This window comes from Urocitellus parryii, chromosome 5 (genome assembly GCF_045843805.1).
Source record: "Urocitellus parryii isolate mUroPar1 chromosome 5, mUroPar1.hap1, whole genome shotgun sequence".
NCBI classification, from domain to species: domain Eukaryota; kingdom Metazoa; phylum Chordata; class Mammalia; order Rodentia; family Sciuridae; genus Urocitellus; species Urocitellus parryii.
The window spans coordinates 59,843,987-59,871,597 of NC_135535.1; the positions used below are offsets into that span (position 1 = coordinate 59,843,987).

Sequence of the window (27,611 nt, forward strand, 5' to 3'; positions counted from 1 at the left end):
GGTGGTAGAATTTCAGACTTGATCATCAAGAAATACCAGAAAGTAAGCTTGTTATTCTTCAACTATTTAATTTTCAATATTAAAAGTGTTCTAATTTTATAATTGTATTTTGAAATGTATAAATTAAATGTAATATGTATTATGATAGAGAATAACAAAATTACTTGTTATTTATTACTGGTAATATCATCAATGGGGTCCCAAGACAAGAACACAGAAACGTGTGGATTTTTTTTTTAATTTTTAAAAAAATTTTTATCCCTATGGTTACATGTTATTCTGTGATGGAAATAATATTTAAACAGGACATTCTCTATTTGAAAGAATATATTCTCCCCAGTAAATGTTATTTTGATTATCCAATTGTTCATTTGCTATAGCAATATTGTAAAAATGATTGAATCATGCATTTTATGAATTAAAAATTTCTAGACAATGATTTGTTTTGTTCCTTTTACTAGAAAAGTAAATGAGGAAAGGAAAGTAATTGCATTAGCCAAACCTTGAAATAGGAAAGTTAGGAGAGGATGCTAACACATTTCCATGAATAAACATGTACTTTCTAATGTGAGATGATTATTACAGTGACTGGTTGTTAAACCTGTAAAAGTTGCCTAAGCTACATGGGACTGAGTTACTCAAAACATAACACCTGAAGGTAAGCCTAAATAAACTTCAAAGACTTTCAAACTCTTATTTTATCATGCTGTATTCTAGATCAGTTTTGTAATATTGAGGAAAAGAAAATATATTAATATATTGCAATATATTCATGTGTTTTACAAAGTAAATATTTTTATAAATAAATAAAAACATAATTTCAAAGAAATACTGGAAGAAATAGCTTCTATTTAAATATTATCATTGTAACCTTTTACCCATGTCCTGTAACAGCATATTTTCAATGAAGAGAGATCAATATTTAACTTCTGGTAATACAAGTTATTTTGATGTAAGATACAATGGAAATGGGAGGAGGTTACTGGTGAACACAAAGTTTTATTTTATTTTACATAAAACTCATCTTCATGAATCTTTGTAAAGTGTTTTGTCCTATCTTCAATCTCATGCTAATATTTTTACATTATAGGGGAACATACATTTTATGTTCTAAAGGGGTGGAAAAAGGATTTAGAATGAAAAACCGCACTGTACCCACAGAATTCATTCTACTAGGACTCTCAGATGACCCAGAGCTTCAGGTTGTGATTTTTCTCTTTTTAATTATCACATATATATTGAGTGTCACTGGAAATATGACAATCATAACTCTCACCTTGGTGGACTCTCATCTACAGACTCCTATGTATTTCTTCCTCAGGAACTTCTCTATATTGGAAATCACCTTTACAACTGTATGTATCCCTAGATTCCTGGGCACAATTATTACTAAGGACAAAACAATTTCATATAATAATTGCACAGCTCAGTTGTTTTTCTTCATCTTCATGGGTATAACTGAATTTTACCTTCTAACAGCCATGTCCTATGATCGCTATGTAGCCATCTGCAAACCCCTGCATTATACTACCATCATGAACAAGAGAGTCTGCATATTGCTTGTCTCTTGTGCTTGGCTGGCAGGATTCCTAAACATCTTCCCACCAGTTATTCTTTTTCTCCAGTTAGATTACTGTGGCTCCAATGTTATTGATCACTTTGCTTGTGACTATTTCCCCCTATTGCAATTATCCTGCTCAGACACATGGCTCCTAGAAGTGATTGGATTTTATTCTGCAATAGTGATTCTGCTTTTCACTTTGACATTAATAATTCTATCCTACATGTTCATCATGAGGACAATTTTGAAACTCCCTTCTGCCAGTCAGAGAAAAAAGGCATTTTCTACCTGTTCCTCTCACATGATTGTCATTTCCATCTCTTATGGAAGTTGCATATTCATGTATGCTAATCCCTCTGCAAAAGAAAGAGCATCATTGACCAAAGGAGTTGCTATTCTCAATACCTCTGTTGCTCCCATGATGAATCCATTTATATACACTCTGAGGAATCAGCAAGTGAAGCAAGCCTTTAAGGACACCATCCAGAAAGTAATGCTTCTCTCTGGTAAATGAAAATATTAGGAATGAAAGAAAAATAAATTTCTTGTTAATGTTTTTTTCTGTTAGGCATAACATCTCAAAACTTTCCTTTACTTATGGTTGTTGTTGTTTTTTTCCCTCCCATGTCCTTGTTAAAATTTCTCTTCTTAATAAACTTGATAATTCTAAATATTGCTTCAGAATTTTCTAATTTTTCAAATATTTTATTCATATGTATTTGGGCAAATATGAATATCTGGATTAATGACTATGATTTTAAATAGAAGTAGTTTGCTTTGGAACAGACAAAGGGCATTTAGTTTGATAGAAAGAGGATCAGGATAGATGTGGACTTTAGAAATTTTCATTCTTACCTGGTATTAAACGTGAGTGTTAATAATAAAAATAATTATGACAATAATGAGGAGAAGTAGTAAGAAGAGGAAAGCAGAGATAAAATAAAGTTTTTCAGTATTATTATACAGTAGACAAATTCTTTTTTGTTTTTTAAACAATTCATACATTTTTAGTCACAAGCAGAAAAAACTATGATGTCACAATACATTTGCAATCATGAAAGAAGAAGCAGATCAACCATGTTAAATTATGAAAAAATTCTATCATGGAGTTTATAAGAATTAAATCTTGGGCTGAGGATGTGGCTCCAGGGGTAACGCGCTTACCTGGCATGCACGGGACGGTGCTGGGTTCGATCCTCAGCACCACATAAAAATAAAATAAAGATGTTGTGTCCACTGAAAACTAAAAAATAAATATTAAAAAATTCTCTCTCTCTCTCTCTTTAAAAAAAAGAGAATTAAATCTATGGAATAAAATTCGTATACTTATTAACCTAAATTTATAAAGCTAGTTTAAAGATGTCATTCTATACAAGCTACTCTTGCTTAGGTGTTTTTTAATGACAGGATTTTAATTTTTGATGAACCCTAATTCTGGATCTTTTATGGTTAATGCTTTCTATGATCTGAGAAACCTTTAGCTACTCCCAGGTCACAAAGATATTCACCAATGTTTTCTTGAAAAAATATTTATATTTTTAGCAAGTACATTTATATCTATGATTCAACTTAAGTTCATTTTTGTGAGGTAGGGGGCTCGTGATTTATTTTTTTCCAAGTGGATATTAAGCTCCACTATTCTACCTCCATTTGTTGAAGACTCTCCTTCCCTGTTTTATTGCTTTGACACTTGTGTTAAAAATCAAGTGATCAGATATAAAATGAATGTATCACTTTTATTTAATATGTACTGCATGCACATGATGCAGGTAGGGAAAAAATTTATTAATCATGCATTAAAGACAAGTCAGACTGGTACTGTTGCCCAATGTGCACTGTGTCAATTAGGATGTTACTCAAAGTTTTCTTATTCTTAACAGTGTCATAAAAATAAGTACAGAAGCAGAAATGTGTAGATGTATCAAAGCATCCTCTTCATTTGGTTTCCTGAGCTTTCTTTGAATTCTGTTTTTCTTTTGCCTTTTCTACAAGAGGTATTAGATGATAATTATGCTTCCTTCTAATATTTTCAATCTTGTATCTTTTAATGTTGTACTTCTTCTTTAATAAGCATTGGATTTGGGGCAACTTCTGATAGAATAGGACTTAACATATTACTACCCTGATCTGTTTCTTTAGGTTCCTCTGCAAGTTGTCTTTGTAACTCTGCTATCTTCTGCGTATATGTTATTTTTCTGTCAGTCACGTAGCCATTAAGTTAAAGCAAATTTCACCTTCACTGTACTTTTATATTCTTTTTTTCTATGACTGGCTCTACTGTGGTGATCCTGGCATATTGATTACACACACCTAAATAAATGGGTCCTTCTCTTAATCCATTTAGTTCTTACAGTCTTCCATTAAAAACTACATAACTGACAAAATGAAAAACATCTTCTTTGGCTGATGTCTTTGCAGCAAATTCAAACATTTGCTGTCTGGCAAAACTGGGGTGTATCTGTTGAATCACATCCGAATTGTTCAGGGCCAAACCCTTCATAGCTGCATCAAATCTTGGTGAAAAAAATTTTAAACTCCTATAATGTCTCTCCTAAATAGACACATTGATGGGTATGGTTCAATGCACACATCCAATGCCTTGAGTAACACATGTATCATTAATTATCTGCTTTGTAAAAAATACCATGTTAAGTCTGGCGTACTGAACAGCAGAACCTGCTGGTTCTTCTGGCTGGCACTTGAAAAGGAAAGTTAAACTATGAACTGGCTTTAATTTTTCAAAATTTTCAGGCTCTAAACTCCATATTTCTTCTACTTGGGCCCCTTAGCAACCAAATTCTTTAATGAGCTCCAATGAGCTTGGTGAACACCCCAGCATTGCTTTCCATGAGGCACCACTGCCCAGTCTTGCTGGTCATTGTCACTGGCCATACACATCCCTGCCCTGCCTGGCATTCTTCTGCACCAGCTGCCCCTGGCCACATATCTCAGCAAACCTGTCGCAGAGCTAGTCAGGTAGACTAATTCTTGAAACATTTTGACATCACCTAGAATAGATAGGGTGTAGTTGTCCATATGACATTTTTTTTTCAATTAAACCTAGGGGGCACATTTAATTCTTTCAACAATTTTATTAGGAATGTACAATTAATAGTCTCCATTAGTCAGAGGTATTTTTCTTTAGGTATATTAAGTAACTCCAAAAATTATATACATATTTGAGAAAGAGGACAGAAAATGTAAAACCTATCAAGAAAAATGAAATTAATTTGATTAACTCATGTTATGTGCATGTACAAAATAACACAATGAAACCAATTATTCTGTGTAATTAATATGCACCAATAAAAACTTACACATGAAAAAATGACTAATAAAAATGAATGATAAAATGGCAAGAGTTTATGGAGAACTGAAAGTGAGAGTCTACAAATGAGTTTATAGTTTTTAACAGTAGGGACAAGAAATAACATTTGTGATATTATTCCACATTGTCTATTTTGTATTAAGCAAAGCATCTGCAATATTTATTTTATAAATTCCCTTTGAGATGCTGGGGCTGTAGCTCAGTGGCAGAGCACTTGCCTTGCATATTTGAGGCACTGGGTTTGATCCTCAGCACCACATAAAAAATAAGCAAATAAAATAAAGACACACTGTCTATTTACAACTACAAAAATGAAATAAAAAATAATTTTCCTTAGGAAATAAGTAGTGTTATTTGTATTTATCATGAATAAACAAAGTGAAATAAACATTGATAATTCAATATTTCAGATATTATAGTTGGCAATTATGGTACAAGTCTACTTCTCTCATATCACAAGTTAGATTATATATTTATAATACAGTGATTTTCATTTGAAATAATGTATTAGAAGTTTCTGATAAAAAACATAATTTTTAAAGAACTTTCTATTATTTCTATTATAATTATTCAGATTATGCTTAATTATGTTATGACAGGTTTTGGGGCTATTGTTAAAAAAAGAGTGATTCTTCCCTAAACATTCTAAAATTCACATGCAGAAAAATAGTCTAGGCAATGTTATCATTGATGATGATAGAAGGTTGGATTTTGTGCTTTTTACCCTATCAGAATTATGATCAATTCCACAATAATTAGTAAATGTGAGCTCCTTTTTGTCCTAAGCCTGTGATAAATCTTGTCTTCTTTTTTTGTTACTTTAGTTTTCATTCTTATCATCTTATATTTTGTGTTAAAAAGAATCACATTATTTCTTGATTAAAAAGATTTAAAAGATAATAACTTAGATTATTTAACATGTATTAATTGCACAGCTTTCCTGTTTGCTTTGTGCATGGACTTAAATAAAATAACAAACCCCAGTGTTTCTTCAATATAAAATGAGAATAAGATCACAAAGCTCTCAAAGCAGTGGCAAAACTCTTCCCAATAGCTATCTCTGGCTTCAACTCATATCATAAATAATGAACTCATCTTCCACTCAGTTGACCAATGTACCAGTCCGTGTATATTATTCCCCTAGATTTATTTGAAAAAAAGTTATATCAACTACACCTAGATTTTTAGGCCATGTCAAACTATTTAAAGTGTTTCTCATTTTACATCCAGAAAATATTGAGATTTAATTTTTTATTGAAGTTCATGCATATGACAGGAAAATTGTGAAATAATACGTGTTAAACAATCTGGGATAACATCTCATAAATAATAAAAAAAGCAATTATGTGTAGACTATGTCTTTTTACCTCAACATCTACATATGGGTATTAACATATTCTACAATCAGGATAAGAATATTCCTGCTCTTCCTAATTTTTAAGTGATTGTGATGATTCAGACATTATTCTAAGCATATTTTTAAAACAACAGAATTGAAAGTACGTGCCAGTTATTTAAGTAGATAAGATAATACCATCTCCACTATACTTACAATGCTAGACATTTATAGAATTAATTTTTATAAAAACATACCAAGTGTTATATCAATGTAAAGAGCGGGAGTTATTTACAACATCTGCCTTATTCAGGAGGGAGTATCAGTAAATACAAATGTAATGAATACGGATATTCTGGGCAAAGAGAACCATGATTATAAATAACCCAAAGTTGTAAAAGTGAAGGATGAAGCATATGGTAGCTCATGAGGAAATGAATAGAAAGCAGGAAATAGTAATTACTCCTTTTGTATGCTTTCTAAGAAAGAGCTACATTTTGGTGGGGTGGACCACAGATTGAACCTAGAGGTGCTTAACCACTGAGCCACATGCTCAGCCCTTTTAAAATTTTCACTCTGAGACAGGGTCTCTTACAGCCTTGCTAGGGCTGGCTTTGAATTTGCAATCCTCCTGAGTCAGCCTCCTGAGCCACTAGTTTTACAGGCGTAAGAGCTATTTTTTTGAGTTAATCTATTATGAGAAACAAATTAATGCCATGAAACCAGTACTCACTCTTTAGGTGAATATAATATTTTGATCTATATTAAGATTTTACTGATCCCTCCAAGATTATAACAGTATCTTGAAGTAAGTATTTTTTCTCTCCCCTTTAAAGAATGTAGAGAGTCACAGGAAATAAGTAACTACATGTGACCAATGCATATCTTAAAAAAAGTTTGAATGGAGCGTTTGCCCCAGCAACTCCTGGGGGAGGGGAAAAGCCTTGCAAAGTGAAAACACACAAGGCAATCCTACTAAGTGAGCACATCCAAACATCACACTTGGATTGTAGGGGATTTCTATTGAAATTATAATACCCTACACAATTAGATATTCTGGAGAAAATTTCTCCTTTGAAATTAAATCTCTTGGCCACCTACCGTGCCTGCATGGTAGGCAGACCTGCGACCTGGAGAACAGGCCCAGAAGCCCGCCGGCTCGGTAGACAGACCACCCCAATTGGAGGAGGGGCCCAGCTGCCACCTGCACCTGCAAGGTAGAACCCGGAGAAGGGGCTCAGAGGCCCACCTGCGTGGTAGACAGACCTCCCCAGTTGGAGGAGCCCAGCCTCTCTCCAGTGGGGCACTCTAGACAGACCACTCCAACTGGAGGAGGGGCCCTGCCGCCCGTCCGTGCGGTCACCTGACCGAGCTCTTGACAAACATAAGGTTTCCCCAACACACCCACCTCATCAAACACCTTATGAGAAAAACTGATGGAACTCATCTTGGAAAATCCCACCAATCCTTAAAACCCACCAACCGGTTGGCTGGCGGGGCTACCAGTGTGGTTCTGCAGTGGATTAGGCACCTGGTTTACATCTCAGAGAATAAGAGTAGAGAGGCCACAGGTGGAAGCTGAAGTCCTCTCACACTGACTACCACCACCACAATGAACCCAGAGACTCAAGTTAGGAATAGACAACGCCACCAACTGGAAGAAAACAAAACAGAGTTCTGAGAGACATTTTTTTTCTTTCTTTTTCTCTCTTCTCTCTCTCTTTTCAGCCATTTACCCAGTCTCCTCTACCCTTCCCCCTCGGGTCTTCGCAACCTCATCATATGTGAAACCAAAAATTGTGCACGAAAAAGGTCTTTAACAACTGAATCACTAGAATAATATACTACAGAGAAATTGCATATGCCTCACCTCCTTTCCCCCTTTTTATTTATTTTCTTTTTTGTTGTATTTTCTTTTTCCCGCTCTCTTTTTTTCTCTTCCTTTCCTTGTTATTTGTTTTCCTCCCTCTTACTCCCTCTATCCCACTTGCAACCCTCTAAATTTTACTATTCATAAGTAGGGTAATCTTATAAATAAAGATAGGAATTTGAATCTACACATTCTTCCATAAATTACCCATCTATTGGTTAGAGCTCTCCAAAGTTACTAAGTTAGATTAACCCCATACCCTCACTCCTTTCCCCATAAACATAACATCCTATACCCGAAATTCAGTTTTCTTCAAGCTACCAGGTATGCCTTTCATGAAACTAATGACTATATTTGTAAACAATAATCAAAACCAACATTTGTAGACATAGAGTCTAGCTATGAATGTAGTAATAAGGAAAACGTGTGCTTAGATGATGTGCTATGGATATTGAGAACTGTTAACATTGTCTTTCTCCACAAAAGGGAGACTTTGCAACTATACAAGAGCAATATAAATATATAGGGGGAAAATTCAATAACACAACAGTTTCAAAAGCAGAAAGAAACTCGAGCAGTATGAAAAGACAAGGAAAGAAAGGACCACAAGCAATGCAGGTCAACTCAACTTTAGAAGAGGTAATATCTGCAGCAGATGGAATGTCAGATAAAGAATTCAGGATATACATGCTTCAGATGATCTGGAGTCTCAAGGAAGACATTAGACAGCAAAATCAGACAATGAAAGATCATTTCGACAATAAATTATATAAACAAATCCAAGAAACAAAAGATCAACTATACAGGGAGCTAGAGGTTATAAAAAACAAACATAAATCCTAGAAATGCAGGAAGCAATAAACCAAATTAAAAACTTAAATGAGAGTACTACCAGAGGAGTAGAACACTTAGAAGATAGAACATCAGACAATGAAGACAAAGTATTTCAACTTGAAAGGAACATAGACAGCTCAGTGAAACTGTTAAGAAACCATGAGCAGAACATCCAAGAAATATGGGATAACATAAAGAGACCAAACTTAAGAGTTATTGGGATACAGGAAAGTATAGAGGTCCAAACCAAAGGAATGAGCAATCTGTTCAATGAAATAATATGAGAAAACTTCCCAGACTTGAAGAATGAGACAGAATCCCAAATCCTAGAAGCCTACAGGACGCTGAATGTGCAAAATCATAAGAAATCTACACCTAGACACATTATAATGAAGATGCCCAACATACAGAATAAGGAGAGAATTTTAAAAGCTACAAGAGAAAGGAAGCAGATTACATTTAGGGGTAAACCAATCAGGATAACAGCTGATCTTTCAACACAGACTCTGAAAGCTAGAAGATCCTGGAATAACGTATTTCAAACGCTGAAAGAAAATGGGTTCCAACCAAGAATTGTGTATCCAGTGAAATTAAGCTTCAGGATGGAAGATGAAATTAAAACTTTCCATGATAAACAAAAGAATTTGCAGCTAGAAAACCATCTCTTCAAAACATCCTCAGCAAAACATTACAGGAAGAGGAAATGGAAAATAACAATGAAAACCAACAGTGGGAGGTAGTACAGTAAAGGGAAAAAATAATCAAAGAGGAAAAACAAACCATGTTTAGTAACATAAATAAACAAATATGGCTGGAAGAACAATCCATATCTCAATAATAACCCTAAATGTTAATGGCTTGAACTCACCAATTAAGAGACACAGGCTAGTAGAATGGATCAAAAAAAAAGATCCAACAATATGCTGCCTACAGGAGACACATTTAATAGGAAAAGGCATACATAGACTAAAGGTGAAAGGTTGGGAAAAATCATATCACTCATATGGACCTCGGAAACAAGCAGGAGTGTCCATACTCATATCAAATAAAATATATTTCAAGCCAAAGTTAATCAAAAGGGATAAAGAGGGACACTACATACTGCTCAAGGGAAACATACACCAACAAGACATAACAATCATAAGTATATATGCCCCAAACAATGGTGCAGCTATGTTTATCAAACAAACTCTTCTCAAGTTCAAGAGTCTAATAGACAACCATACAATAATTATGGTAGACTTCAACACATCCCTCTCACCACTGGACAGATCTTCCAAACAAAAGTTGGATAAAGAAACTATATAACTCAATAATATAATTAATAAACTAGACTTAATTGACATATATAGAATATACCACCCAACATCAAGCAGTTACACTTTTTTTCTCAGCAGCACATGGATCCTTCTAAAAAATAGATCATATATTATGTCACAGGGCAACTCTTAGAAATTATAAAGGAGTAGAGATAATACCATGCATCCTATCTGATCATAATGGAATGAAACTGGAAATAAATGATAAAAGAAGGAAGAAAAAATCATGCATCACTTGGAGAATGAACAATAGGTTACTGAATGATCAATGGGTTATAGAAGACATCAAGGAGGAAATTAAAAAATTCTTAGGGATAAACGAAAACACAGACACAACATATTGGAATCAATGGGACACAATGAAAGCAGTTCTAAGAGGAAAATTCATTGCTTGGAGTTCATTCCTTAAAAAAAGAAAAAAACAACAAATAAATTATCTCACACTTCATCTCAAAATCCTAGAAAAAGAAGAGCAAAACAACAGCAAAAGTAGTAGAAGGCAAGAAATAATTAAAATCAGAGCTGAAATCAATGAAATCGAAACAAAAGATACAATTGAAAAAATTGACAAAACTAAAAGTTGGTTCTTTGAAAAATTAAATAAGATCGACACACCCTTAGCCATGCTAATGAAGAGAAGAAGAGAGAGAACTCAAATTACTAGCATATGGGATGAAAAAGGCAATATCACAACAGACACTTCAGAAATACAGAAGATAATTAGAAATTATTTTGTATCCTTATACTCCAATAAAATAGAGGATAGTGAAGGCATCAATAAATTTCTTAAGTCATATGATCTGCCCAGATTGAGTCAGGAGGATATACACAACCTAAACAGACCAATATCAATTGAGGAAATAGAAGAAACCATCAAAAGACTACCAACTAAGAAAAGCCCAGGACCGGATGGGTATACAGCAGAGTTTTACAAAACCTTTAAAAAAGAACTAATACCAATACTTTTCAAGCTATTTCAGGAAATAGAAAAAGAGGGAGAACTACCAAATTCATTCAATAAGGCCAACATCACCCTTATTCCTAAACCAGACAAAGATACTTCAAAGAAAGAAAACTACAGACCAATATCTCTAATGAACATAGATGCAAAAATTCTCAATAAAATTCTGGCAAATCTGATACAGAAACATATCCAAAAGATCGTGCATCATGATCAAGTAGGATTCATCCCTGGGATGCAAGGCTGGTTCAATATACGGAAATCAATAAATGTTATTCACCACATCAATAGACTTAAAAATAAGAACCATATGATCATCTCGATAGATGCAGAAAAAGCATTTGACAAAGTACAGCATCCCTTTATGTTCAAAACTCTAGAAAAACTAGGGATAACAGGAAAATACCTCAATATTGTAAAAGCTATCTATGCTAAGCCTCAGGCTAGCATCATTCTGAATGAAGAAAAAATTAAAGGCATTCCCTCTAAAATCTGGAACAAGACGGGGGTGCCCTCTCTCACCACTTCTGTTCAACATAGTGCTCGAAACACTGGCCAGAGCAATTAGACAGATGAAAGAAATTAAAGGCATAAAAATAGGAAAAGAAGAACTTAAATTATCACTATTTTCAGATGACATGGTTCTATACCTAGCAGACCCAAAAGGGTCTACAAAGAAACTACTAGAGCTAATAAATGAATTCAGCAAAATGGCAGGATATAAAATCAACATGCATAAATCAAAGGCATTCCTGTATATCAGCGACAAATCTTCTGAAATGGAAATGAGGAAAAACACTCCATTCACAATATCCTCAAAAAGAATAAAATACTTGGGAATCAACCTAACAAAAGAGGTGAAAGATTTATACAATGAAAACTACAGAACTCTAAAGAGAGAAGTAGAAGAAGATCTTAGAAGATGGAAAAATATACCCTGTTCATGGATAGGCAAAAGTAACATCATCAAAATGGTGATTTTACCAAAAGTTCTCTATAGGTTTAATGCAATGCCAATCAAAATCCCAACAGCATTTCTTGTAGAAATAGATAAAGCAATCATGAAATTCATATGGAAAAATAAAAGACCCAGAATAGCAAAAACAATTCTAAGCAGGAAGTGTGAATCAGGCAGTATAGCGATACCAGACTTCAAACTATACTACAGAGCAATAGTAACAAAAACAGCATGGTACTGGTACCAAAACAGGCAGGTGGACCAATGGTACAGAATAGAGGACACAGAGACCAATCCACATTACAACTATCTTATATTTGATAAATGGGCTAAAAGCATGCAATGGAGGAAGGATAGCATCTTCAACAAATGATGCTGGGAAAACTGGAAATCCATATGCAACAAAATGAAACTGAATCCCTTTCTCTTGCCATGCACAAAAGTTAACTCAAAATGGATCAAGGAGCTTGATATCAAATCATAGACACTGTGTCTGATAGAAGAAAAAGTTAGCTCTGATCTACATATTGTGGGGTCGGGCTCCAAATTCCTTAATAGGACACCCATAGCACAAGAGTTAATAACTAGAATCAACAAATGGGACTTACTCAAACTAAAAAGTTTTTTTTTTTATCAGCAAGAGAAACAATAAGAGAGGTAAATAGGGAGCCTACATCCTGGGAACAAATATTTACTCCTCACACTTCAGATACAGCCCTAATATCCAGAGTATACAAAGAACTCAAATAATTAAACAATAAGAAAAATAAATAACCCAATCAACAAATGGGCCAAGGACCTGAACAGATACTTCTCAGAGGAGGACATACAATCAATCAATAGGTACATAAGAAAGTGCTCACCATCTCTAGCAGTCAGAGAAATGCAAATCAAAACAACCCTAAATACCATCTCACTCCAGTAAGATTGGCAGCCATTATGAAGTCAAACAACAACAAGTGCTGGTGAGGATGTGGGGAAAAGGGTACACTTGTACATTGCTGATGGGACTGCAAATTGTGTGGCCAATTTGGAAAGCAGTATGGAGATTTCTTGGAAAGCTGGGAATGGAACTACCATTTGACCCAGCTATTCCCCTTCTCAGTCTATTCCCTAAAGACCTAAAAAGAGAATACTACAGGGACACTGCTACATCGATGTTCATAGCAGCACAATTCACAATAGCTAGACTGTGGAACCAACCTAGATGGCCTTCAATAGCAGCAGAATTCACAATAGCTAGACTGTGGAACCAACCTAGATGCCCTTCAATAGATGAATGGATAAAAATATGTGGCATTTATACACAATGGAGTATTACTCTGCATTAAAAAATGACAAAATCATGGAATTTGCAGGGAAATGGATGGCATTAGAGCAGATTATGCTAAGTGAAGCTAGACAATCCCTAAAAAACAAATGCCAAATGTCTTCTTTGATATAAGGAGAGCAAATAAGAACAGAGTAGGGAGGAAGAGCATGCGAAGAAGATTAACATTAAGCAGGGATGAGAGGTGGGAGGAAAAGGGGGAGAGAAGGGTAATTGCATGGAAATGGAAGGAGACCCTCATTGTTATACAAAATTACATACAAGAGGAAGTGAGGGGAAAGGGAAATAAACAAGGGGGAGAAATGACTTACAGTAGATGGGGTAGAGAGAGAAGATCGAAGGGGAGGGGAGGGGAGGGGGAATAGTAGAGGATAGGAAAGGCAGCAGAATACAACAGACACTAGTATGGCAATATGTAAAACAGTGGATGTGTAACCGATGTGATTCTGCAATCTGTATAGGGGTAAAAATGGGAGTTCATAACTCACTTATATCAAATGTGTGAAATATGATATGTCAAGAACTATGTGTTTTGAACAACCAACAATAAAAATTTAAAAAAAAAGAAATATCTTGGACAACACATAAAATTACTTTAGTCAAAGAAACTCTGTATTCCCTGACTCTTCTGTTGCTAAGTTCAGATATAATGTATGTATTCATGGTAACTGTGATACACTTTTAGTGTATTCTATTTTCCTTTGTCTTGAGGGCAAGACTCTGTTATATTTGTATTGTACATGAATTCATACCACCAACCTCAGCTGTAGACATACAATGTTGGTTGATAATTCATTATCTCCCTCATGACTATTACTTAGTCACTCTCCATCAGGTATTCATCATGTCTGACATCTCTTTATGATGATTTTCTCCAGAATTTTATTCTTTCTAATTTTATCCAGAATATTTAATTGTTTACTGTTAGTCTCCTGTGTGCAAGTCCCCAAGCTCAAGTCACTTCTTTTATTACTCCATCTATATCATTGGTTATATTGCTAAATAAAGAGGATATATTGATTTTATTATATAGGATCACATAAGTCTGTAAGAATGATGCAGAAATCTTACCAATTTGAGAATAATTTTTACTAAATACTGAGATCTCATTTTTCTTAATTATCCCTGTAATTTGTCCAGTAATGAAAACCATTTTTTCATTATTGTCTCTCAAAGGATTTATTGTAGTATTCAAACCAGAGTTGGAAACAAAATCAGAATCTCTGTTTCTTCTGGTGGGTAGGGTCTATGTAAGTTGCAGGCCTGTTTTATTGTTAGCAGCTAATCACAGCACAGGAATGCCTGCCCATGTCAGCTCAGAAGGTCACAGTTGTCACATCTGGATTCTTATCTGGTATTGATTCCTATGATCAGATTCTCCCAGGTATCACACTTTTGTTGTTGTTTTCTTAACTTGAAATGTTTCCTTAGAGACAATAGTGATATATCATAATGACACTCAACACTATGATTAAGTTAGGAAAGTTCTGTCTCACTCCTGGATCACTCTGTGTGATCTTAGGAAACACTATCTGTTTCCATGATGATCTTAGGCAAATGAGCTCAACTCTCAATTATCAGTTTTCCCACATGAAAATTAGAAACAGTAATTTTTTCAGAGGGTAGCTCTGAATATTTCTTAAGATGAGGCTTAAAAAGTTCTTACAAATGTGTCACTACCTTTCCAACTGCTTAATGAAGTATAACTATTAATATTATCTTAAACAATGACAATTATAATTTAACAGCATACAACCATTCACAAAGAACTTACTTAAAAAATATTTCAGTTGTACGAAGATCAATAGTGTTAATAGGACAACTGTCTTTGTATGGTACCTAATGTGGTTCTCCTTAACCACAATTGCAATATCCTAGCTTTCTCATCTATAAATTAGAGATTGTAATAAATTTTATTTAATTTATTCATGCAAATTACATTCCAAGAGATAAAATTTTAAAGCATTTTATGTATTTGCTTATTTGGCATCTTCCCAAATTCTTCAAATATACTTATCTCTAGCAGAGACTATAAGAACTACATTTTCAGTTGTAAATGGCATTTGATTTTGCCAACCATATATACTCATTAAAAATGTGAATTTTCACAGTAGGTGAAGATGAACTCAGAGCTTACAGTAACAGTACTAGATTGCTGAGGAACAACTTTTCATGGAGATTCAATTTTGTGAAGTGTCTTTGAGGTTATTACAGAAACCTTGACCTAAAATCTGTCCTCAAACTTCCTGAGAATTCCTGAAGCCATTATTACTGTACATTAAAATTTTTGTATTTAGTTACATAGAGTAAATTCTGTTCTCTTCAAATATCATTTGATAGAAAAATTATATTCAGGAAACATTCACAACAAAAGAAAAAAATCTGTGACCACTTAATTAACTTGATTTGGTCTGAAATCACCAATGATCTATTAAAAAATGAAGCACTGGTAGTCTACATTAACAAATAAAATAGTATATATCCAAAATATACAAAAAATTATACAAACAGAAAAAAACTGAAAACGAGTTTTTAAAATGACTAAATATCTGAATACAAACTTTACTAAAGCAATATAATAAAGTATTGTTTTTAAAAACAAGAAGTTGGTAATATGACTTATGAAGAAATACAGTTTTATTTTCATTTTAAAATTTAATTTGTTATATATTACAGCAGAATGCATTTCAATTCATATACACATATACACATATAGAGCACAATTTTTCATATCTCTGTATACAAAGTAGAGTCACACCATTCATGACTTTATACATGTACTTAGGGTAATGATGCATCTCATTCTGCTGTTTTTCCTAATCTCATGCCCCCTCCCTCCCCTTCTCTCCCCTTTTTCCCTTGGCCCTATCTAAAGTTCATCTAATCCTCCCATGCCTCCCCCCCATCCCACCACATTATGAATCAGCACACTTTCCCCTCTGCCCTATCTAGAATTCATCTCTTCCTCCCATGTTCTCCCTCCCTACCTGACTATGAGTCAGTCTCGTTATATCAGAGAAAACATTTGGCATTTGTTTTATTGGGATTAGCTAACTTTACGTAGCATTATATTCTCCAACTCCATCCATTTACTTGCAAATGCCATGATTTTATTCTCTTTTAATGCTGAATAACATTACATTGTGTGTGTGTGTGTGTGTGTGTGTATATATATATATATATATATATATATATATATATATATAAAATAAAGAAAATGTGATATATATCACATTTTTTATCCATTCATCTGCTGAAGGGTATCTATGTTGGTTCCACAGTTTAGCTATTGTGAATTGAGGTGCTGTAAGCATTGATGGGGCTGTGTCCCTGTAGTATGCTGTTTTTAAGTCCTTTGGGTATAGACTGAGGAGTGGAAGAGCTGGGTCAAATGGTGGTTCCATTCCCAGCTTTCCAAGGATTCTCCATACTGCCTTTCATATTAGCTGCACCAATCTGCAGTTCCATCAGCAGTGTACCTTCCTCCCCCACCCCCACCCCCGCATCCTCCCCAACACTTATTATTGTTTATATTCTTAATAGTTGCCATTCTGACTGGAGTAAAATCTTAGAGTAGTTTTGATTTGCATTTCTCTAATTGCTGGAGATGTTGAACATTTTTTTCATATATTGATTGATTATACATCTTCTTCTGAGATGCGTCTGTACAGTTCTTGGGCCCATTTATTTACTGGGTTATTTGTTTCTTTGGTGTTAAGATTTTTGTGTTCTTTCTGTATCCTAGAGATTAGTGCTCTATCTGACATGCATGTGGTAACAATTTGCTCTCATTCTTTAGGCTCTCTATTCACCTCACTGATTGTTTCTTTTGCTGAGCAGAAGCTTTTTAGTTTGAATCCATCCCATTTATTGATTCTTGATTTCATTATTGGGTTATAGGGGTCTTATTAAGGAAGTTAGGGCATACTCTGACATGATGAAGATTTGGCTCTACTTTTTCTTCTATAAAGCACAGTGTCTCTACTTTAATTCCTAAGTCTTTGATCCACTTTAAGTTGAGTTTTGTGCATGGTAAGAGAGAGGGGTTTAATCTCACTTTGTTGCATATGGATTTCCAGTTTTCCAAGCATCATTTGTTGAAGAGGCTATCTTTTCTCCAATGTATGTTTTTGGCTCCTTTGTCTAATATAAGAGAACTGTAGTTGTGGGTTAGTCTCTGTGTCCTCTATTCTGTACCATTGGTCTACCAGTCTGTTTTTGTGGCAATACCATGCTGTTTTTGTTCCTATTGCTCTGTAGTATAGTGTAAGGTCTGTCTGGTATAGTGATGCCACCTACTTCACTCTTCTTGCTAAGGATTGCTTTGGTTATTCTGGGTCTCTTACTTTTTCAGATTAATTTCTTGATGGATATTTCTATTTCTATGAGAAATTTCATTGGGATTTTGATTGGAATTGCATTGAATCTGTATAGTGCTTTTGGTATTATGGTCATTTTGACAATATTAATTCTGCCTATCCAAGAACAAGGTAGATCTTCTAAGGTCTTCTTTAATTGTGTTCTTTAGCATTCTGTAGGTTTCATTGTATAGGTGTTTCCCTTTTTCATTAAATTTATTCCCAACTATTATATATTTTTTGAAGCTATTGTAAATGGGATGATTTTCCTAGTTTCTTTTTTTTAAAAAAATTTGTTTTAATTACTTACACATGACACCTAGCTTCTCTTTCAGAGGATTTGTCACTGATGAATTAGAGGTGAGAAAGAAATAAAAGGTATACAGATTGAAAAGGAAGGACTTGAATTATCCCTATTTTCAGATAATATATTTATATTCACTGTTCTTGGCACCAGTTCTTTAAAAGGCTAGCTTTTCTCCAATGTATGTTTTGCCAACTTTGTCAAGTATCAGGTAACGATATCTGTATGAGTTTATCTCTGTGCCTTCTATTTTTTTCCATTGGTCTTTATGTTTTTCTGACAATACCACACTGTTGTTGTTTTTATAAATCTGTAGTATAATTTGAGATCAAGTATTGTGATTAATACAGCATCCTAGTTCTTTGTTAGCATTGCTTTGGTTATTCCAGATCTTTAATTTTTTTCCAAATGAATTTTAAGACTATTTTTTCTAGTATGTGAAGAATTTCAATGGTATTCTAATAGAGATTGCATTAAATATGTACAGTGATTTTGGTATTATGGACATTTTGAAAATATTAATTCTGCCTATCCAAAAATATGGGAGGTGTTTCCATCTTCTGAGGTCTTCCTCAATTTCTTTCTTTAATGTTCTGTAGTTTTCATTGTAGAGGTAGGTCTTTAACCTCCCTGATTTGACTTATTCCCAGGTATTTTTTTTTTTGTGGTTATTGTGAGTGGGATAGTTTTCCTGATCTATTTCTTTTTTCTTATCAGATTCATTTTTGGAGTATAAGAAAGCTATTGATGTTTTTATGTTAACCATGTATCCTGGTACCTTGATGACTCTATGTATCAGTTCTAGAAATCTGTTGGATTTTTAGAGTATTCTACATATAAGATCATTCCATTAATAAATAAATAATTTGGCTTCATTTTTACTATTTATGTCCCCTTAGTTTCTTTCTCTGACCTGATTGTCCTGACTAGAGTTTCAACAACTATATTGAATAGCATTGTTGAGTGTGAAAATCCTTCTCTTGTTTCTGACTTTAGAAGAAATTCTTTGTTTTCCTCTGTTCAGTATGATGTTGGCTTTGGGTTGGACATATACAGCCTGTATAATGTTGAGGTAAGTTTCTTCTATCCTTAGTTTATCCATTATTTTCAACATGAATCACTACTGAATTTTTTTTTTTTAAATAGAATCCTTTATTTACAAGAACATCCAAAACTGTCAGCAAAGCAGTCACAGCTCACCACCCCATTTCATGAGTCGTCCCATGTAGTTAGATGCTTTGCAATGTGAAGAATGACTTAATGTAAACTTGACTGAAACCAAATTCATTCTCAACACTGTTTGGTCAATTCCTGAGAATTTAAATATTGCTCTCAGAATGACATTTCCATCTTCTTCAAAACTCCATACACTGGAAAGAAAAAGAAAGAAGGGAAGAAAAAGAAAACACCCTGCCTGTTTGCAAATAGTGTGCCTTGGAGTTGAAAACTACCCAAATTCCTCTGCTGCAGGGGTAAAATCTCATCTGTCCTAGAGCTCTCGCTCCTGTGCATTTCCTCCTTGGGAACACAACTCATGGCTTCTGCAAATGAAGAGACCTGGGAAGGCATGTGGGCAGCTGTTCACAGATTCATGCTGTCTACTTCCAGCTGCATCTACCTCTGGTTCAAAGAACTTCCAGGACACCAGCCAACTCTCATCTTGCGCAGTACACAACTCCCTTGCGTACCCCCAACCCACCTTAGATATTCAACACTGATAAACTAGGATTGTTGATATTTACACCTTTCAATCCAGATGCACAATTTAGAAAAATGGCATCATAACATTAACAATGCAGTTTCTATTTTCTAAAGGAAGAAATATGTATCTCCTTTATATCATTTTGATCTTCATAAAATATATTTTTATTTATATAATAATCTTTGGATTCAGCAAAAAAGTAGGTACTGGAAATACCCTACATCCTAAAAGCAGATGAAAAGATATACTGTTTACTCAACAGATACCTATGTTTAAAAAGAGGGGGCTGAAGGGAGAGTTTAAGAGAGGTAGGCAGCAGGAATACAAAAAGAATTATCCAAAAATGATAAAAGGACAATAAAGGTTAAAAACAAATTATCTCAAAGACTGCATCCATTAAAAGGAAACCAAAATCTTGAGTTTGCACCAATAAAATCAATAAGTAGAAAATATAAAAACTTATAATCTCATTATTTTCCCCATACAAAAAGTGAGTGTTGCTGCCTTCCATCGGCCTGGAGTCAGGACTGAAAAAAAGTTTTGTTTCAATTAATTTTTAAAAGTCAAGAAAGGTAGGAGCACCATTCTGTCATCCCCATATATACAATTTGAATGAGGAAAGTTCAGACACACCCAAAACCACTGGATTGAAAAAGACTCACTTGGTGTGGCTCTGGCTCCACACAGGAGACGATGTCATCTGAAAAGCATGGGCCAATAGGGTGGAAGTTTATGGATTTACAATCTGAGATTTATTTTTTATCGCAGGGGGAGTGGGGAGGTAAGAGGCAAGCTCATGATGGTCTACACACTGTTGAAAATATAAAACCCACTCTAGTGGTAGTTCTGGAAATGGGGCTTTGCTTATTCAAGTATGTCAAAGAAATTAAATGATCTTACCTTAAGAGACATCGAAAAAGGTTGGCTAATCATGTGAAAGTTAAAAAAAAAAATCAAGTGGCTCTTAGTTATTGCTAGAAAATGACACCAAGGCTAGCAGAGACATTTGAAATTCATAAATATCCCAAAACCCAATTTATTCAACTATTTGTACCCAAAAAAAGTAACCCAGATAATGAGAATTAAACTTGATTTTTCTCCTGTCCGAAATGATTAGAACAGTATCAGAGAGAGAAAAGTGGCAGGTGGGTGGGGGCAGTGCTCAGACTGGCTCCGAGTCAGGGCAAAACTGGCTATTGTGGATACTGAAGTTCTGAAGAAACAACCACGACACTGTCCTAACTTTCAGGGAAGCCGTGAGAACACCACACATAGCAGCAGGATGACCGGACACAGCTCAGCAGGCACCAGAAACCACACACCAAGGACTTGACTCCTGTGGTGACAGTGTGGGATTCAAGTCCCAGCAATCAAATTCTTAGAGCACTCCTAAAATGGATGAAAAGGCAGCATATACAGTTTACATGAAAAAAGGAAGGGAGGAATTATTGTTCATTTATGGTCTGCTTAAAATCCAAAAGGTTCTTTTTAAATCAAATTGCTTAATTTTTAATTCCTGATATTTTAAGTTTATTTTCCCATATCTATTCTTTCCCCAAAAAGAAAGTGCTTAGTTCTCTGGTAGAGGAGCTTAAAAAATTTTTTTTTTAAATGACTACATCTAAACAAATGATCTCTTTAAAAAGCATTTAGATTAAGAGATTGAAAAAAAAAATGAGGTGACTAATGCCGGCAGGAGGAAGAGCCGTGGACCACTGCTCCTCCTCAGGCCGCGAGACAGGTGTCTCTGCTGTTTGTAGCCTCACCACAGAGTTTACTAAAATCAACAATGTTAAATATTCAGCTTCATGAACTCTGTAAAAATGAGTTGTTGTGACCTACAAAAAAAAGGTATATACATATTTTACATAATACAATATCTTAAAGGTCATATTTACAAAAAAAAAAAAACTTATTCACAGAAACACTGCGAAATTCTGATTCAGAATGCAGTACCTGGCCTTGGGTTTTCAGAAGTTTATTTTCAAAACGCATTATTGCTCTACCATATAGGCAAAGGGTGACACCAGTACTTTAAAAAAAATAAATCATAGTTCTTGTCCAATAGAATAGTGTGGACAAAACCAGGAATGTGGCTCCTCATTCCTCAAGACCTCAGGAATATTGCATTTATCCATTACTTTTTCAATAAAGTGCACTCAGCTGCACGTTAGCATATGAAAAATTTGCCACTGCTGCAATTAAATACTGTCATCTCATGTTCCCTTCTGCACAGCCATTTATCATCCACGACAAATCCTGGAGGTGAAGTGTTACAGTACATTAGGGCCAAATGAACATCTTCATCAGGAAAAGGTCTAGGACAATAAAAGGGACAGAGCAACTCAACACAATCAGTAAAGGACAAGGACTCAAATGACAACTCCACTGGACAAAGGGTCAACACAAAACTGTTTGGTGGTGACAAAAACACTTAATAACTGGGACTATGCTTTGTCCAATACTGTGATTTAAAAAACCAGGTGTTCTGGTGGTCCCTGGTTTCTCCAATGCTCTCTGGTCCACTTACATCTATTTGAAAGACTGGCTAGCAAGGCAGAAGGAAGTGACACAGGAGTTCTGTAATAAACACTCCATATCTCCAGATTCACATCCCTAGGAGGCAGAATGCTAAAAACATTTGTTTTGAATACCATGATATACAGAAGTGGGGGAGCGGGGGAGGGACAGGTAGATGTCGCACTTCAGCTTCAGATCCAGTCCTGCCCAAGTGACATCACTTGGAATAGCCCTGCGGAGATCAAAGCTGGTCCTTGCTTCAAAGCTGGACACCTGGACAATGATTCTTTACCTCCGGATTATCCTAGTGCAGTGTCATTTGTACAGTGATTTCCTCAGAGGTCCAGGTTTGGAGACATCAGCAATATTTCTGATCAGGACCCATGGGCATGCCAGACATGGGCATGGAATTCATGTTCATCTGTCCCACGTGACCACTACTGCCATTCATGTGCACCATGCTGTATGCTGCAGGATTCCCCTGGTGCGCAAACTGCTGCTGGGGAAATGAGCTGTTCCTGGCCACATTTCCTGATGGCCAGCCCTTCATTTCTGAGGACGGATACAGTGCCGTCTGAGGATGCTGCATCATGGGATTCTGAGAGGGGCCCATTCTTGATGATATCATTGCATTAGGAGGACTGGACACTCGACCAAAAGCTGGATCTGGTTGTTGTCCCATTCCATAATTTGGTGGATATGGAAATTGCTGTGGTGGAGCTTGTGGCATGGCAGGTCCTGCCAAAACCCCATCCATGCTGGGGGAAGCGGTCACATTTGGGGGTGGGCTGAAGGCCTGGGTCTGCTGCTGCTGCTGCTGCTGCTGCTGTTGCTGCTGCTGTTGCTGCTGCTGCATCATCATCGCCACCCTCTGCTGTCGGAAGTGGTGAGTTAGCAGCTCTCTGCTGCGTTGGGCAACCATCTGGGCATTCAGAAAACCCTGCTGGGGCTGCATCATGCGCCTGATTGCTGCGGCGGCAGCGGCAGCAGCAGCAGCAGCGGAGTTTTCCATTTTCATTTCAAGCACCTGCCGGCTCTGATTCAAGAACTCTGGCCCTGCAGCCTCTGCTGAAGCTGCATTCTAAGTTGCTTGGGAGTGTTTGTCCGGGGTCTCATGATGTTGGCCCTGGGGTGCATTCCTTGGAGAGGGAAACTGCCTTGCTGGTTCATCTGAGTCATCATAGAGTTAAAAGACGGCGATTGTCCCTGAAGATTAAAGCCTCCTTGCATCGGAGGCCCCTGTGCTGGATATGTCTGCCCATACAAAGCTGCCTTCTGATCCATCAGTACTGCTGCTTCTTGGCCTTGGAAGGCATCTTGTTTGGGCTCCAAAGCTTGTCCCTGATTTACAAGTTCAGGGATACCCAAAGCTCTGTCAATTTCCTCCAGGCCTGTGGCATCTGTATTACTCAGGAGTGTGTGTAGCTGGTCCAACAATGCTCTCTCATCACTCTGGCCTTCTGGGTTAGAAGGTGGCCCAAGGAGATCATCCAGGGAATTCCTGAGAAGAGGTCTATTTTGAGGCACATGGGGCCCTTGTTCCATGGACATCATGCCATCTGGCCAGGAACCTGGTTGATTAGCTGGTGCTGCTTGGCCATAGGGACTGACCCCCATTCCCATGGGAATCTCACCAGGCCTTATTTGAAGCATCTGCTGCTGCTGCTGCTGCTGCTGCAACATTGGCCTTGCACCTGGTATACTATTAGACCGAAGAGGCAAAGTGGGCACAGAGCCCCCCATTGCAGGTCTGGGTAAAGAAGCACTGTAATCTCCTCGTCTTCCCATGGAGTTAGAACTCATAGGTTCCACTCTACTGGCCTTTGAGTTTGGTAAGCCCCACTCTGGAGAAGGAGTCTGGTTCAGTGTCACATTTCTGTTTGGTCCACCCATATTTGAGCCATAATTTTCCTGACTATCCATCATCCTTGGATTCCCACCCAGCACAGGCTGCTTTGCTAGCATGGGGAAAGCACTGATATTCTTTACTGGAGGACTTGAGCCAACAGAAACAGGGCTATCTAGAGATGCTGCACGGTTATACGGAGGACGAGCAGACTGCACAGACTGTGGGCTTCTCAAACCTACCAGAGAATTTGTTCCTTGGAACATTGGTTGCTTGGTCCCTAGATGACTGCCATTTGTGGATATGGGATTATTATAAAAGTCAGAACTAGTCAGATCACCCAGAATAGCATCTAGATTATCCAAGTCTCCAGATACCTCTTCACTTGTTTCTGTCTTAATTTTCGAGTCTTTTTCTTGACCTGAGCTGGGAATGGTGGAGCTGCTGCACTGACTCATTTTATTGTCCATTCCTTCCACCTGGGGCTGGGGTTCTTTAGAGAGCGCATCACTAGGATCATCCCTGTCCAGTAGGTATCTAAGAAGTGCATTGTTCTCCTTCTTCTTAGGACTTAGCTGCTCCTGCTTGACATTTCCTTCACCACAAGTAGTAGTACTGCTGGTATCTTTCCCAGTGGCTTCTGCAGTAATCTTGGCTACCTCAGCTGGTGAATTCCCGTTCTGCAGCAACTTGTGCAAAATACGGTGTTTCTCTTGCAACAGCGACCCATGCATATTGGATGTGGAGGACACTCCTCCTGATGTTGAGGAGGAGACTCCAGAGGGGCTGGTGACACTAACAGAAGAGTCTTTACAACTTGAATCCAAAGGGGAGTTGGTCAAGGAAGAATGACCTCGGTCATCAGAAGAGCAGGTCAGTAACTGCAGTAACTTTTTATGACCTTTGCTTTCCAAAGGACCCCGTTGATTCTCTGACCCTTCACCACTGCTCTCCTTACTTTCTTTGTCATTGAGGTGATCTCTGCTATTTGACTGACACACTGAGCTCTCTACCGGATTTTGATCACAGTACAAACCTAGGGGACTCTTGGAATCTTGACTGGTAACTTTACTTGGTTGCGTTATATTCATATTGGGTGAGTTATCCAACTTGGGGCCTGGTGAAGACAGAGTAGATAAAAGGGAGGTGCCCACACCCTCACTGATGGCTTGCAGGGCACTGAGAGAGCTGCTAGAAAAGTTGTGGCTCCCAGTACTGCCAGAAGACCCCATGGGAGAGTGCACACCTGCAACAGGAGAAAACTGGTGTGATGCCATCTTCGGGCTCCCACGATTTCGAGGAGAAATCATGATGTTCTGCTGGTTGGAGCCAAGACCTGGACTGCCATGTGGGGGGCTACCCATACTGAGCCCATAGTTATTATTCTGGTAGGAAGATGGTGACTGCACGCCTGGCCCAGGGGTCAATGAGGCTATGTTACCGGAAGCCCCATACCTCGTTCCACTTATCTGCCCTGTGGCGTTGGGGTCTGTCAAGCCGTAGGCCCTGCTGCTCAGCATCTGTAATCCTTGGTTTGGTGACATATTCATGCCTCCTACTGAACTGTTGCATCCAGCTACAGGAGGTCTAATGCCTTGTCCCACAGGATTTGGGTTTGGTCTATACCCATTCTGTTCTCTCTGAAGAAAGTGGGTTGAGACAAAGCCATGGCGGTCATTTGTCACAGGATTCCGAAAGAGCTTGCTTTTTGTTTGTGCAGTCACTATAGTTCCATCAGCCAATGAGAATCGATACACTGGGGTTTCCGAGTGGCCATGAATATAAGCTTCTTGATAGTGACGTTTCTGGGACCATGACTGGCCATCATTAAGACTGAAAAATCTCTGGATACACCTTCGGATTATATCTTCAAAACCAGGCCTCATGGAGGATCTCAGTGAATTTGTGTCTATATTGACCACCTTCCCTGAAAGATCATGTCTAGTAATAAAGCTCTCAGGATTTGACTGAAATACTCTTTCTCCTGTAGTAATGCGACGAGCCACACAGATCATACAGGACTGCAAATCTTCCCCCTCCTCCATCATAGCTCGTGGCTGAGACAAGGCAAAGCACTGCATTGTTTCGTATCTCTGGCGCATTTCAGGACTGGTATTCATGTCTTCCAGAATATCGTGTGTTGTTTTCATCAACATACGGCAATTAAATGTATGGCTTTTTTGTCTCTGGGTTTCACTTGTCCAGGAAACTCCATTAACTGTAGATTTTGGTAAGTTTTTAAGAAAATCCTTTCTATCTTCTTCATGCAAAATATTATACACACTTGTGTTAACCAAGTCCTCCTGTTTATATTGCAGGTATTGTGTGACATTTTCTGACACAAATACAATGTTTCCATCTCGATTCACCACGAACAGGAAACCATCCAATGCCTGAAGTAAAAGTGGTCCTAAAGAGTCTTTATCAATAACACCTTGTCCTGTAGAAGACACATCCGCTTTCTGAACATCATCATCACTAGAAATAGCTTTTCCTTGCTCTTTTATTTGACGTATCTGTCTTACTGTTTCCTTTAAAATTGCACATTTATCTGGTTTGCCGTTGAAATTGTCAATATCACTAAGATTTGCAGATATCAGTTCAGCCAATTCTTCAATATATTTACTCTCCTGCTCTCATCTCCACTTTTCACCACTGCAGGTAAGACCCTGTCCTGGAGTATCACATGGCAATTTGCGTTTTCGTGAGTCACTGGCCAGTGGATCCAAATTTTCTCCTAACCCACTCATCCTGATTATACATTAGTGACTGGCTATGCAGTCAAATGATGTTCAAGTGGGAGTTTATTTTTAATGGTCTCCGAGTCCACTGTTGAGCAAATATTTTGATTCTCTCGCCGCCATTTTTCTGGCAGCTCAGCTTGAAGTCGGAAACTAGCCGCTCAGCCCGCAGCCACCGCCACCGACTCCGCCGCCGTCGCTGTGAGGGGCTGAGGCGGCCGCCGCTACTACTGAATTTTGACAAAGCTTTTTCTGTTTCTATTAAGATGTTTCTGGGATTCTTGTTCTTAATTCTATGTGGTGAATCATATTTATTGATTTGCATATGATGAACCAACCTTTCATCCCTGGGATGAAACCCTCTTGATCATTGTCTACTATATTCTTAATGTGTTTTTAAATTCACTGTATTAATATTTTATTAAGATTTTTTTTACATTGATTTTCAGTAGGGATTTGGTCTGTGGTTTTCATTCCTTGTTGTGTTTTTGTCTGGGTTTGGTATAAGGTTGATACTGGTATCACAGAATAAATTTGGAAGTGTTCCCTTCAATTCTATTTCATGAAAAGATTTGAAAAACATTGTCATTAGTTGTGTTTTAGAGGTCTGGAAGAACTCAGCTGAGAATCTGTCTGGTGAAGA

At 36.9% G+C, this 27,611-nt stretch overlaps 1 protein-coding gene and 2 pseudogenes across 1 annotated transcript; 1 reads left to right on the forward strand and 2 right to left on the reverse strand.

The window, feature by feature from the left end:
* The first annotated feature begins 1,136 nt into the window (after positions 1–1,136).
* LOC113189552 (olfactory receptor 6C3) lies at positions 1,137–2,075 on the forward strand. Its single transcript, XM_026398393.2, has one exon. It carries the CDS (start codon positions 1,137–1,139, stop codon positions 2,073–2,075), a length of 939 nt encoding a protein of 312 aa, XP_026254178.2.
* A 1,421-nt stretch (positions 2,076–3,496) lies between these two features.
* LOC113189600 (ubiquitin carboxyl-terminal hydrolase isozyme L5 pseudogene) lies at positions 3,497–4,440 on the reverse strand (annotated as a pseudogene).
* A 17,512-nt stretch (positions 4,441–21,952) lies between these two features.
* On the reverse strand, positions 21,953–27,112 carry LOC144254865 (nuclear receptor coactivator 3 pseudogene; annotated as a pseudogene).
* Between the last annotated feature and the right edge of the window lie 499 nt (positions 27,113–27,611).